The sequence below is a fragment of the Dipteris shenzhenensis genome, chromosome 17, assembly GCF_047967505.1.
Source record: "Dipteris shenzhenensis isolate YYH24624 ecotype China chromosome 17, Dip_SZ_1.0, whole genome shotgun sequence".
Classification (NCBI taxonomy): Eukaryota; Viridiplantae; Streptophyta; class Polypodiopsida; order Gleicheniales; family Dipteridaceae; genus Dipteris; species Dipteris shenzhenensis.
In genome coordinates this window covers 49,472,653-49,487,949 of record NC_141612.1, presented here as the reverse complement: position 1 = coordinate 49,487,949, position 15,297 = coordinate 49,472,653, and the positions used below count along the sequence as shown (strand labels likewise).

Here is a 15,297-nt window from a genome sequence, read left to right as displayed (position 1 = left end):
ACGTGACAATGTCCCACAATTTCTTCAGTTGAAAAATGTTCAGCATTTTGAACTTCCAATTGCCATAGTTGTTATCATCGAGCTTGCTACTTTGATCAAGAAATATGACATCACCATGTGATTTTTCCATGGTGCACCAAGAATAGAGGGGCACTTTACTTGGTATAAAAATTTTAAAAAATCTCAATGTTTAACATGCAACCTTTTTTATGTATCATCTTGCACACTGGACAACCAAGGCGTCAAGAATTCAGTAGGAAGAACATGAACTAAGCAGAGCAAAAAAAAAAGGAACTACAGAAGAGATACCTTTACCGTAGGCTTGGTCCGCAGCTAAATATAAGGAATTCTTCAGCGTTTTCTTCGTGCTCTTCTTTATGTTCGAGTTTTTCTTTAAAGCCATGTGGTGTGACCAAGCACTACGCATGCACCAATGAAACTGGTGCACGCTCCATTGTTGTTGTCATAGGCCATGCCGAGCCACTACCAACGAATTATTCGATATTTTCATGAAGTCATAAATGGCGAATTTCGCTTGTCATGCACGAGCTTCACTTAGGCCTTTCCAAGGGCAGGCCAAAGTGTGTGTTTGAGAGAGAGAGAGAGAGAGAGAGAGAGAGATGACGTGGGGTAGCATGCTTCCACGCGTAGCGGGACCATGATCTTTCTAAAGACGGCTTTGCATGCATGGGCTTTCTTGAACACCGTGATCAACTCCGCCGGTGCAGGCCGCTAGCGAGCCCAGAGGGGCTGCGGTAACCGGGTCATGCGGTAGAAAAGCCGAGCAGGTCGACCGTGAAGAATGCTAGAGGCTGAGGTTGTACGTCGTACCTCGAAAGTTGCGCTGGAGCTGCATGTGTGAAATAAGGGGGCTAACGTCGAAAAATTAAACTGGATTCAGTTTATGGAGGACCGTGTTGATGGAGGTATTGGATTGTGATTTTGTGTACCGTGATTAAACAGAGTGAGATTTTGGTATCCGGTGCTGAGCAGGGCAAGAGAAATATGGGGAGTGAGATGCATGGGAGCTCACGTAACAATATGGTGGTGCGGAGGTCCAATACGCACATGATACGCTTGACGATAATGGTTGCAGTGACGTTGACGACGGCGGTTGTGGTGCATGCGCAAGGGCAGCAACTATCTGATGCAGATTTCAACAAGCTGGAACAAGACCTCAAGAGCAAAGGCTTCTACACAGGGGCGACTATTCTGAGCTTTGCTGCAAGGTCCCTGGTGGTTCCAAGGGTGACGTTGTTGATCCCCTCCAACGCCGCCATAGCCGATGCTGTCATGAAGTTTCCTCCCAACGAGTACCCGGATCTCATCCGATACCACATCCTCACGCAGAATTTCAATTTTCGTGTGCTCCATCTTCTTCCAGAAGGTACTTGGATTCCTACTGCTTTGACAGACCGTGGCGTTCAGGTGACCAACAGAACTGCCACCGACGTCTTTCTTGACAACGTTCCAGTTAGTAAGCCCGACATCTGCCAAAGCGTCCAGGCTCTCGTCTCTTGCCACGGAATCGAGAAAGTCCTCGATCCCTCTTCCCAATTCGCTCCTCAGCCTCGAAATCCTCCTTTGTTTGCCGCTCCTCCTGCGGCTGCCCCCTCCCCTGCATCACCTCCTGCTGCTCCAGCTCCATCCCCAGCTCTACCTCCGGCTTTTGCTGCTTTCCCATCTAGCCCATCCATAGCTCCATCGACTCCAGCTCCATCCCTAGCTCCAAGTATCCCACCTCCAGCTCCATCTCAAGCTTCCTTCCCCGCTGCCCCTGCCCCTGCCCCTGCCTCTGCACCTCTCTTTCCTTCTGTACCATCGGCCACACCTCCATCGATCCCACCCACTTCGCACCTTCCTGGGCCCTCTTCCTCTCCCATCTCTCCGGCCTCTTCACCCTCTTCGACCCCTCCATCGAAACTTGTACCTACACCAGTTCCAGGCGTGGTAACCAGTCTACCCCTCAATCCTAATGGTGCCTTCTCAGCATTCAGTGCAAGCAGGACCGCCGTGGCCACAAGCATTGGCGTTTTATTTCTGGTATGGCACACCATTTGAAGGATTGCTGTATAGCTCTGTGTGAGTGCATGTTGAATTATGCGAAACCTGCTTTGGATTTCTGCATTTTTGTTCAAACAAAATGCTTGTTAACTCTCTTTCTCTCTCAACTATCAAATGTTTCGAGTGAGAATTACTTACGTGAGTCTCTCTTCTTTAAATCTTTGATAGTTGGTTTATGTTAGAGAGAGAGAGGGGGGGGGGTCCTCGGGAAGGGAGAGAGATTAAACCATCATGGCCTCTTGATTTATGGAGAGAGAGAGAGAGAGAGAGAGAGAGAGAGACCTTTCTCCATAAGTCTAATGACTCTCAAACATGCTAATTCTCACTCTAAATAAACCATAATTTCTTTAAATCTTTGGTATTGGATTTATGTCTCCTTCTCTCCAAAAGGTTTTATGAAGCCCTCCGAGAGGGAGAGCGCGCAAGAGCGAGATTAAATCTATATGTTTCTCACTATTATAACTAATTTTCAATCCAAATAAACCACTTCGTAATGCTTCTTAAGTCTTTAGTAGTAGATTAAGGAAAAGGCTTTGTGGAAGGCACTCCGCCCTCCCTCATTTGCTCCCATTGTGCCCACTCTCATTCCTAGTAAACTAAGCATACAATGTCTTTTATTGTATTGTGACATGTCTTAACACACACTATTCATTCAGTAATGGCTTCTACTTTCAAAATTTGAACTAGACAACAATGAACAAGTACCTTATCTTTGCATAAGAATAGATCCCATAATGGAAAGAGGATATCAAGTGAAGCCTACATGTACTGATCCAACATGGTGTCTATGTGTTTTCCAACGTGTGCGTTTTTTGTGTTTTTCAAGGTGTCGCATACGATTCACAGGAGAGGTGCTTGTAATACATGAATACATTCTATTTTCATCCCTAAGAAAACACTATGAAGTGATTACTGCTATGTGGCATTTGAATATTTGCCGACATCTTCGCCCAAGCTTCCACACGTTCTTAATTTATAAGTCCTTGGACACTCTATTGGCCTAATCTTTCATATGTTATTAATTCAAAAGTCCTCACATTAAAGAAATATGGTACGGCATTTTCACAAAATGATGGAAAAATGAAATGCTTATGGAAGACTATAAATTTTATGCTTTTAACACTAGTTTGGAAGCACTATGGGACATAAAGATCTATCCTTTTAATGTCTCGGTAAAAATTGGTCTGACATAGTAACGTAGTTTTCACTTTAATAGTCGAGGTATCCATAAGTGTTAAAACATACAATTATTTTTTGGTATATGTCATTCATGACTAGAACTACTTTATAAGTTGAATTTAGACCTTTAAAGGCTCCTATGCTATTGGGGGGTTACTGAATATCATTCGTGAATATCATTCGTGGTATCACATGAGTTTATTGAATAGAAAAAGGGTGTATTTTATTAATGAAAAATTCAAAGACAAGCAATTTTACAAATAGGCCTTGAATGCACACGATGTATAGAGTTTATACATAGTGACCTAGCTCCCTCGAGCTATGATGCCACTTAATCCTTGGGGGGTGCACTACTAAGAAACACTATGTATATCACGTGTGTTCAAGGGGTATTTAAAAAACCCCTCAACTAAAGGCTTTTTCCCAATAAAACTACCCCTCTTTACTTATGAACTAACATATTTTTTCCTAAAGTTGAATTAAAAACCTCTCTTGTTATTGTAATCTTGTTAATTTTTTTCAAAAGTGAAATTAAAATACCCACTTAAGTTAAATATATCCATGTAGTTAATTTAAAATTCAAAAAGCTTGTAAGATGTAGCTTATGTTCAACAATATGTTTTCATTCCCTCCATGGGTCGCATTGCCACGTCCTTGTTTACATTGAAACTATGCATTTTTATCAAAATTGCTCCCATGGTAGAGTTTCCACAATCAACCAAGATCTTGACTGCAATGTCTCCCTTCATCGAGTTGTCACTAAGAGCTTATGCAACATATGTGAGAAAAGCTAGAAATCTTTGTAAATAGCCAACCAACGGAAAAACAATTTGACTATGGTGCCCATGCACCCTTGGGATTTGCCTGTGTAGTTGTATTGGCATGTAATTCTAGCGCTAACCATGGTAATGCCTTTGGAGGTGCATAAGTCGGGTCTTGTGAATATCTACTTTCAGTCTAGTTGAGGCTTCTTACCCAATTAATAATCCTAACTCGGACAGACTTGTCATCCCCTGTGAAGTCCAACATGTAGTTGGTTGCTTGCAGAGTTTGTGAACTGCTTTCAAACCATTGGCAATAGCAGCAGCAATGGACAACCCATGGTGACAAAACACCTTGCTCGTAACTTGGTGAGTGGAGAGTTCTAGTCAAAGCGAGGTTCTTCTTTGGGATGTATGGTCTTAACCCATCTCACATATGTCTCGCAATGCTGTGGGAGACACATCAACATATCATGCACACTTCCACCATTGAAAAGCAAAGTGACGACCTAGAGCCCTTGAGTGTGTAAGTACCCCAATACTCGACAAATAGCTCTATGGACCACTGTCATCGCTACATCATTCTTTAGTGCTAGATGAGCATGGGCACCACATGAATAGTTTAACTGAATTTTCATACAAATCTACTATATGAATGCAAAATGAATACAAGTTCACCACATGAATACAACAACAAGATATTTTTGTAAGAGAGCATATTTTCTATGTTGCTAGCTTTAAAGCAACATTCATCTCATCAAGGGGTCTCATTGCTAGACTTGCATTACATCCAAATGTTGATAGGGTACTATAGGTATCCATAAGTGCTATTCTCTCTATAGAATTCTCAATCATCATCTTTTCAAAGGCATGTTTTTTAATACACTTTAATAGTGCACTATCAGGCATGAGACGAGATAGTTCAAAATACCCAACTACATCTTCCCAAAACTATATAATCTCTGTAATTATCCATCCTAATGCATATATGTCTGAGGGCTATACACGCCTCTAATAGAAAAACATTGAAGCTCAGGTGCAAGCCACTTCTTTTGTGCATGCTCTTGCTCTTTCTTATGCTTCCTTTGTGTAAATTGCTGGTCAATCTCTAGAGATGTCTTCTTCATATCCTTAAAAGCTTTTCTAGTCTTTGAAGAAACTAGTGCCATCCCCCTATCAATTATGCCAACTCTACATGCACCATTTGCTGTGAAATCTAACAGAATGTTACCAGGATGTAAGTCTATATGAATCCATTGACCCTTATGTAACCTTGCTAATCCAACAATGAGTGCATGTATTATGTGGTGCACATTTGAACTAAAGTAGTTAATTTGCTCTAGTTGCTCCCTTGTGCATACATCTTCCAATGTTCCTTGTGCCCTTGCCTTCCTTTCTTTGCCTCTTTTTAAGACTGTGTCAACATAGCGCCTAAACCTGCCTTCCTCATATGGTATAATTCTCATGAAGTGCATCAAGCTATTGCCGTTAAAATATGGTGTGATAGTCCACAAGGGCTCTTCTGGAGTTGCTGCAATAACACGAACAAGCACAAGATTCCGAATTTGCATTTGTCCCTCCTTCCTTGCCTCTCGTGTACGATCCCCTATGTCACCCTTATATCGCTTTCCAACATAGCATATATGCAGTAATAATCCTGGAGCACCTGTGAGTCATACTTTGTAGACAAATCCATATGTGTCGGAACCTATCTTTTCACCAACTTGGATCTCATTTTCAGCTATGTACATCATGAAGGACACATCGCTTATATGACTTGCCCTAATTCGTAGCTTTTGAGAATCACTACCTTGCACTTCTCGCATTTTTTCATTCAAAATTGTTGCATTTTCTTCTCCTTTTGCTACTTCCTCCGCCCTTCTGAAAGCAATTGCTGACTTTTTCTCCAACTTGCAGCTACTATGGTTTTCACATCCGACCTTATAACCTTTGTCTTATTTTTAGCCTAGAAGGAATTCCATAAATGCATCTTTGCCTCATTAACATCATTTGCAGATGTTGGGTTCCTTGCCCATGCTTCATGAAACTGAGCCAAGACATTCCCAATGTTGCTCTCTAACCATAGCATAACATCAGTGTCCCATTTTGTGATCCCTACAAGGTGATTCCTACTATTAGGATCCAGTTCTACTTAATGCCTTGTATTCAAAACAACTTTGCCCTTTAAAGCATGCAATTTAGAAGTGCTTTCTATGGTCATCTCCATCTCCTTTGTACTCATGTTATTTATCTCTGCAAGAAGCTCATCTTGAAGGATCTGATTGACATACTTTCGTTGTGCTTTAGATAACTTAAAATCAATAGCCTTATGCTTAGATCCTTCCATCCCTAAACCATATGCAGGATCAAAACAACAGAGCATTCAAAAATAGTTTTAAATCTAAGAAATATAACAACTTTATCATAGCCCAACATACATGAAATTGGTATCAACTTATTAAGAAAAGAAGGATCACATCATATCATGCATACCAAACAATAATGCATATGCATATTCACAACATAAAATTAAAAAAAAATAAGCATATATTTCTTCAGGTTATCAACTAGATTTAAGAAACTTGAGTCCTAGGTCTTGGTGCCCCTTAGCCCCATGCCTTGTGAGCACAGGAACTAGACACCACTTCTTGAACCAAGCCCTTCTTTCATGTTTGAAATCATAATACTACACTACATAAATCATGCCAAACCAATTTCAACTTACTCTATACAAAGCACCAATAAATACATGAGCACATCACAGACAATTATGCATATGCATATTCACAACAGAAACTTTTAAAAAATAAATAAGCATATATTTCTTCAGGTTGTCAACTAGATCAAAGAAACTTGGTCCTAGGTCATGTTGCCTCTTAGCCCCCTGCCCTGCGAGTGCAGGAACTAGACACACCACTTTCTGAGCCAAGCCCTTCTTTCATGTTTGAAAGCATAATACTACACTATATAAAGCATGCCAAACCAATTTCAACTTACATTATACAAAGGACCAATAAATACATTAAAAAAGAAAGAGCACATCACATCACATCATGCATATCCACAACATAAACTTTTAGAAAATAAATAAGCATATTTTTCTTTAGGTTGTCAGCTAGATCTAAGAAACTTGTCAGCTAGGTATAGAATGGAAGCCAAACTAAAATGTAGTTTAGAGGATCTAAAAGTTAAATAGCTACATGATAATTGTAGAATGGGGTCTCATCGAGTGGGACCAATCACATGGAATCAAGTATTGTAAGGGATGAGGTTGCCATGTACGTAAGAGACATGTGGAGTTGGTTGTCCCCTAAACTCAAGAGCCTGCACATGGCCATTTGGCATACATTAAATAGAGGCATGTTTAAAGACAAAGTAAATACCCTTTGCGCATTGTACATCAATGTTGTGACTCAAGCCTACTACAAACCTAGGAACAAAAACGACGTGCATTGTTGGCCAATATTGTAGGATATTACTTAATATCCTTTGCCCATTATGCATCAATATTGTCAATGTAACCTACTACAAAATCTATTGAACAAAAGCGATGTGCATTGGCGCATTAGCAAAGGCTTCCTCACCCATCGTGTTGGGGACATTGTCGTCTGATTAAGCAATGACATGATCCAAAGGGTTTAAAAGGGTGGCATTTCCATGAAGATTACAGATATAGAGATCAAGAGAGAAAGGCTAATAAAAAGCGAGAGCACACATCTTGATAGGACAAAATGATGCCCACGTGGGGTTGGATGGCTAATGTGGGTATGGGATTGGGTTGGGAACATGGGTGGGCTAATATAGACATGGCAGAAGAGGGGGTTTCTTGACTCTTCCTTTCTTCCGCTGTCACCCTTTGCTCATTCATCAATGTGCATCCCTAAAGCGAGCAGGGAGAGAGGGGATTAGAACATGTTATGTATCCCCACAAACATTGGATTATGTTGGGACAATCTCTAGGGACATATCTTACCTTCCTTAGCACTCCACGAGGACATCTAGAGGTGCATGTAGCTAGGAGAGGTCTTGCTCATATGGGACTTCAATGCCAAGACCAACGACATGTGTGTGTGTGTGTGTAAAGATGTCTAACATTTATGGGGAGTCCCAGTCATGGACGTAAGACTGCGTCCATAATCCAAATGTTCCTACTCTTTAATTCACCACTCCAAGTCATGGAGGTAAGTCTGCGTCCATAGCAGGATTGGGTCTCCTATTTGTTTCCTAGGCACGTTGTCCCAATAGTAGAGAAGGATGTTTTTTGTAAAGCCAATGAGTGTAGAAGGCAGTGACTACTCTAGGGGCATGAATGACTGTTGATCAGCCTCCTTGTATGGAAGTGTAGGCTACATAGAATGTGAACATGACAGACTTGAGGGATAAAGAATTACTAATTTTTGAATTTTCTCCCAGGTTACGAGAGATAAACAAGCCTTAGATCATGAATCCCAGCTAATTCACAACAATCTAGTTATGTAGAGGGTTCTTGGGAACGTAGAGAGGCATACTTACGTTTAGTCCACAGGCATATAAGTGGTATACCCAGAAATTAAAAAGTATGGGGCTAGTGATTAGAGATAATGGAGATAATGAGCTACAGGATGCTCTGATCCTATTCGGGCAACATCGTAGTAGTACATCGAGTCAAATAGAGAGGGACTAGCTCCATAGTAGATCGACAACCCCTCGCGGATGCGTCAATTTTACGAGTAAAAACCTATGAGCAGGTTTATCCGAGCGTGTTTTTCAAGAGATTTAAAAAATTGTATTTCTTTAGGAAACATGGTTTTTACACTTTTAGTTTACTAGAAACTAGATCCCTTTATCATAAAAACATATAGACTAGTCACTCATTCATTTTTACATAACATAAATTTTCTTATTCATAGACATCCTTTTGTACCCCAGTTACTACCTTAAAAAAGTGTTGAAAAATAACTCCTTTAAGAAACATCCCTCACAAGATATTTATGGACATCTTTCTAAAGAAGTCTAAATTACTATAAATAAGTATTAACTTGGGCTTATATATCACTCTCATAAAATACATATAATGTTTAATACTATATATGCAAGATTTTCTAAAATATAACCCCATAGATGTGCTCAAAAGGAGTTTTTTGATCAATTTGAGTGGTTGAATGACTATATTTGGACATTGGATGTGAAAGTTATGTCACTTTTAAAAGTGTTGTCCAAGGTAGTTTCGCCAGCGAAACTAAATTGGAAGACCTACTTCAAAGGGGTTTTGCTGGCGAAACTACCTTGATGGTTTGCTTCAATCAATTTTCTTTGGAAAAACCCTTTCATGAAGATAGGTTGAGAGAGGTTTTTCAATGTCACCCTCTATTAGGTAAAAGTTGTAAGAAGGATCAAAAGGGAATTTTCATAGAGAAGTCTCCTCTGCATGTGGTTTTCTTCAAAAGCCATCCCATTATGTTCTCACCATTCCCAAAGATTCCTGTAAATATTTGTGTATAAAATAGGCATTGATTTAATACTTGGCATATTTCTAAGTGAAACTATGTTTTCTTCCGATCCACTTTTGCCATATTTTTGCATAGTTGGAAGCTTTTTTTTTCCTTCGTTCAGACACTCGAAAGATTTCGCTCGAAAAATGCTCGTCCCCCTCCGTAGTAGACTCTGAAGAGCCATTCTCCCATAACTCTGAATAATTATTCTAAGTGAGCTGATTGCATTACACAATCATAGCTTAGAGCATGCACTCCATATTTCTAAGGTGAATAAAGCCATATGATCATTGTAAAAATGCTATGAATGAGAATTTCTCACATCTACAGCCTGGGCATATAACGTAAAGAATTAACTCTTTGTCATTTTTCCATGCTAACTCTCTATCATTTTTCCATGATGGACAGAGTTCCAAGAAGCCCAACATAATATGTGCTACATAGGTAATATGCTTTGCAAAGACAAGCAGACTGTAAAATTATCAGATAGGCAAGCTCTCAGATTTTGTCTACAAGCCAGCACTAGTCTTGGGCAAGTGATAGACACTGGCAAAATATCAAACCGTATTTGCTGTGGTTCTACATAACCACTCTAATCAATGAGAAGAAATATTGTGCTTTGTTGAAATTCTGCCTCATATAGAGATTTGTGTTTGCCATACATTAGTATACGTATGAAAAAGTACTAAAAAATACCACAACCGTGGCAAGCTCAACCCGGTTGTTTCTGCAGAAGCTAACCTTCCATGAACATGTTAAAAGGCCAGTAGTTTACCAAGTCTCACCATACGATAGGTCTACTAACTCGTTCGATATGGAGTTTTGATAGTGCCTTGCTCCTCAGGATCTCCTACTGATTCCATTTGGACACCCAAGATTGTGGCCCTCTCCCCATACTGTTATTCCAATAAAGGAGTGAGTGGGTAGTCGTGAGCCGAGAGTCATACATAGAGACTCGTCAAGGTCATCTCATGAGTGTAGCGTAAAGTTCCAATGTAGCAATTTAACACTACCTAAAGCTACGTAGTAAAATCCCTTCATTGTGGATTGGAAAGTCATGCTTATGTGGGAGGGGTACGCTTACATCTTACTTGTGATATCGTCTTCACATAGTCAGATAGCATAGCATCATGACCACTTGAAGGGTAGACGAGTTTCTCAATTATGCCAATCCCCTTATCTTCATGGGCTATAGTGCCAAGTTCACTCTAGCTCCTTAAGGTTTGAGCTCCTGTTCGACTTTTCATGTAGTATGGATAATGGGTAAGGTTCCCCAAGGAAAAAGAAGGGGCGGAATGGGCACAATGGGCACATGGTCATTTCCTTCTCCACCCCCAAGTCCCAATTATTTAATACTCATCTAGTACTTCTATACTTTCCCAATAGTGTCGTGGAGATTCTCCAAATCTCTAATCTCAATGCCATTTGTAGGGGTAGGACTCAGTACCCCCCAATGCCAATAACTCTCAGTCCCTCTCTATCTCAAGTCATTATAAATTTTCTATCCCACCACATGCTCAATGTTTAATATCACCATTATTGGATCCCATTTAGAACTTGGGGAATTTTATTTGGGATGGTCTATCCAAAAATATCAGTATCCCCTCCATATTCTCTAATGTCATAGATGGATGCCAACATATGGGCCATTAATATGTTCACAAACCTATTGTATAGAAGGATCCCCAAGGGGGTAAGTGTGTAAAAATAGAAAGAGAGTATGTCCCCCTATACATTGATACATATATTTAAGTATTTGCATGTGGCATTTTAGTTTAGTTCATTTCTTCTTATTTCTTGTCATAAGTCTATAGAATCTTCCATTGTGACAAGATTGTGAGACTGGATAGATGGCTTAAGTGTACTAAATGTATGAGAATGCTTGAGGGGTAGATTTATATTTAAAGCCTCTATTGACTGGCAAGCTCTTTGCATTGTGATAAATTTCTAAATATATAAATGTATAGACGTAGATGATGAAATTAAGGTTAGATTTTCACACACAGACACACACAACTAAATATGTGACTTACTGCATATTCAATACTCTAGCTCTATTCATTAATTAAGTTGAATTTTTACCTACTTTTCACGATCATAAATGAAATGCTTAAAATATCTAACAAGACACCTTCTACCAGGCCATGATAGAAAATTTCATTCTTTAATTTTGTGTCATTTTAATCATTTGATTCTTCTTGCTAAGAATCTACTGGTTGCTTATGTTTACCTATGTATCTAGTGTCCTTCTATGTCCTTGTTGAAGGTAGAAGCATGAAGATATATATCCCTACTATATGACTTGATGAAGGGTAGACATAGTGCTGGTGATGGGATTACCATAGGCTTAAGTTAGCCAAATGTACATTGGATATAAGGCCACACATTGGTCTAGTTAAGGTATTGATTGAGTACTGAATTCAATTTTTACTATCTCGAATATATTAGCGACAATAGTACATTGCATTTACATTTTATGCAATATCAAATGGCTTCATGTTCAAATAGATAAAACCTCCACATTATTATCATTCTAGCAAACATTAAATGGATTGTACATGCTTGCATAAGTCTTCTTTTGGTGCTTAATTCTATAAATCTAGCCAAATTTTTAAAATGTATATATAATATGTTGGCAAACGTTTCCAAATATATTTATTTATTATATAAAACTTTGGTGAATTTTCATGGACTTTACTTATAATTTTATCATCTTAAAGGCTAAACCTAGCTCTTTTTTTAATTTTACTTTCAAATTGTGGCAAATATACTAAGCTTTTAATTTATAAAAGCGCATAAACTTTCATAATCCATATAAAACTTTTTCTTATTAATGAAACTAACGTGAAAAAATTATCCCTAAGCACCATTTGGAGATGACACCAACATTTTACTTGTAAGGTGTTAATAAAAACCAGTTGATGGTGTTAACAAACATTATGCAAAGTGAACCACTAGAAACAAAGTAGTTGTTGGTGGAAGATAAGTGTGAAAATTATCATATGAATTATATGCAAATATGCATCGATAAGATCACAAAAATTGAGAAACATCACATGATAGAACATATTAGACTGGAAGCTTATGAGATCAACAAAAAGAAAATCATCACCATTTTCTATGCTACGATACCTCTCCTATGCTTTGATATATACACTCTATGGAATCTTAATCTTCTTGGGTTGATTTATGGCTTTTGAGGTCCATGACCAAACTGCTGAATCAATACACTCCCATACCTTTGGATCCAACCTGTTCTCTGCCCAATACTTGTTCCAGTAGTCAACATATGCATCTGCATCACTAAGGCCCTTTCTCTTTACCGATGGCTCCCAATATTGAATGAATAATTTCTTGAAGCTAGAAGATCCAACATCCATCTTGACACTTGATATGGCAACCCCAAGCCATATGGGGTATATAGGGTCTGATGGCCTCACCAAGACGAAGTCACCTTGCTTAACATCCAGCATTGGTCTAAGCTCTTCCTTTGGCTTACTTTTTAGAGACCCACAATAGTGATCATTCCATTCCTCATAGCATTGGAACTCATTAATGCAAACATCTATATCATCCCCCTCATTAGGCAATTGTGTTCTTGGCCAAAAATATATGTACACACGTCTCTTGGATGTTTTCCTGTTCGAGCTCACTGATCATGTTTTTCTAGTAGTCTATCACTAGCCTAATGTAGGACTCATATGATGCATTCTTTCCACTTGCACATCTCTCCCAAAACTTAATGTAATCCTTTACCCCTGATATTACTTACAACTGGTCTCTCACAAATTCAGCCATTGTAGTATATCTGTTAGGATCCACCCTAATGGGGACGTAAATTATGGGTCTCATACAAAGGTGGTGCTGGAGGGTCGCCTCCCATTGGTGCATGCAACACTATCGCTACGTGGTGGACACTTGGCAGAATGAGCTGCATGGAGACTCATAAAGCCTTTTGGCTCCTACTTATACGCATGGGCATGGTCTTCTCTCCTTCTCTTGGTGCTGACCTAATCATGGGTCATCCCATATTTGGACAACATGTCCAATCCATACTGCCTCTACAAGAGACATATCCCACTTGTGGATCTAATCACCTTAATGCCCAATAATTAATGCAGCTCTCCCAAATCCTTCATCTCAAACTTCTGCTTCAATAGCATTTTCACATGAAGAATATCTTCATCACTATCACCTATGATGATCAAATCATCAACATAAATGACAAGCAGCATAATACCTTTCTCTGTTTTTTCTCACATAAAGTGAGAAATCTGCCTTGGAAATATGAAAGCCAATAGTGACAAGATACTATCCTATCTTGTCAGACCATGCTCTAGGTGCTTGCTTCAAGCCATACAAGGCTTTCTTCAACCTGCAAACAAACTCAAGATGAACAGCATGAACATAATCTAGTGGCTACTCCATATAGACCTTTGATGTAGCCATAGCAATGACTGCTCTTGCGATTGCCATCCTTGCAACCAGACTGAATGTTTCTTCATAATCAATGCCATATGTCTGTGCATACCCCTTGACAACTAATCTTGCCTTGTATCTATTCACAGAACCATCTGCATTGTGCTTCACCTTATAAACCCACTTGTAGCCAATTGCATTCATGTCTTTAGGCAAAGGCACCAATTCCCATGTAGCATTTGCTTCCAAGGCATCCATTTCTTCAGCCATGGCTTTCTCCCATTTTTCTTTTCCCATGGCTTACTAAAAAGAAGTGGGTTCTGGTTCATGTATCACTTTGACCATATAGGCATAGTGAATGGTGGTAAATCCATCATATTTCAGACTATCCATAGGATACTTAACTCTGGTAGACTTGTGCAAAATGGGCTCACTACTAGGTGCTCTCAAAACATCCCTTGTCTTTCTTACTCTAGGTGTAACAATAAAAGGAAATACCCAACTCATCATCAAGGCTCTGTTCTGAGCCACTAGATTCACCATCCACATAAGAGTGACGTACATTCACATCAACCATGGGCTGATCTACTTTCTCTTTTCCTTTTTGTGATACTTGCATAACACTATCTACATTGCTTTGAGGTGATCCTCCTGATCTTAATCTGCCAATCTGTGATACTTGCATACCACTATCTACATTGCTTTGAGGTGATCCTCCTGATCTTAATCTGCCTATCCATCGCGAAGTATGTGAACCACTGCTAGAGGACACTACATGTCCACTAATATTTTGTGATTGTTGCTGTGAATTCTATGCAGCATTACCATTTTGTGCATCTACATCATCAAACACATTTACTGGTTTATATCAGCTGCTCATCTCATCAAAAATAACATCTCTACTCACTGTAAACTTACGAGTAGAAGGGTTATAACATCTATACCATTTTTGTTGTAGAGAATAACCAATAAAGATGCACTTCTCAGCTTTTGGATCCAAGTTGGATCTCAACTCATCTGGCACATGAACATAGGCAATGCAACCAAAAACTCTCAAATGAGAAATATATGGTTTCCACCAGTATACCTCTCCTTTGGCATCATGCCATGTATTGCTATAGTGGTAGTGCTGTTCATTATGTAGACTGTTGTAGCAACTGCTTCAGCCCAATAATAATTTGGCAGGTCTTTTTCGTTGAGCATGGCACGAGATACCTCTCCAATATGCTTATTTTTCCTTTCTTCAAGTCCATTTTGCTATGGGGTATGACTGTATGAATATTGTTGCTTTATGCCATGCTCCTGCAGGAACCTTGCAAACTCATTTGAAAGGTACTCTCCCCCTCCATCTGACCTTAGGCATTTTATTTGCAAGCTTGTTTCTTTTTCAACCGTAGCTTTAA

The 15,297-nt window shown here is 39.4% G+C and overlaps 1 protein-coding gene across 1 annotated transcript; it reads left to right on the top strand.

The window, feature by feature from the left end:
* The first annotated feature begins 521 nt into the window (after nucleotides 1-521).
* LOC147892235 (uncharacterized) lies at nucleotides 522-2,061 on the top strand. The gene is made up of 3 exons (XM_087388591.1): nucleotides 522-581; nucleotides 729-788; nucleotides 964-2,061. The coding sequence occupies exons 1-3, from the start codon at nucleotides 522-524 to the stop codon at nucleotides 2,059-2,061; spliced, it is 1,218 nt and encodes a 405-aa protein (XP_087244717.1).
* The last annotated feature ends 13,236 nt before the right edge of the window (nucleotides 2,062-15,297 follow it).

What these genes read in the sequence shown, in the direction of transcription:
- LOC147892235 (XM_087388591.1), top strand. Translation starts at nt 522, where the DNA reads ATGGCGAATTTCGCTTGTCATGCACGAGCTTCACTTAGGCCTTTCCAA. An exon ending in CTTTCCAAGGGCAGGCCAAA is followed by an intron (nt 582 to 728) that starts GTGTGTGTTTGA and finishes CCGCCGGTGCAG; the next exon opens with GCCGCTAGCGAGCCCAGAGG. An exon ending in GCGGTAGAAAAGCCGAGCAG is followed by an intron (nt 789 to 963) that starts GTCGACCGTGAA and finishes GTGATTAAACAG; the next exon opens with AGTGAGATTTTGGTATCCGG.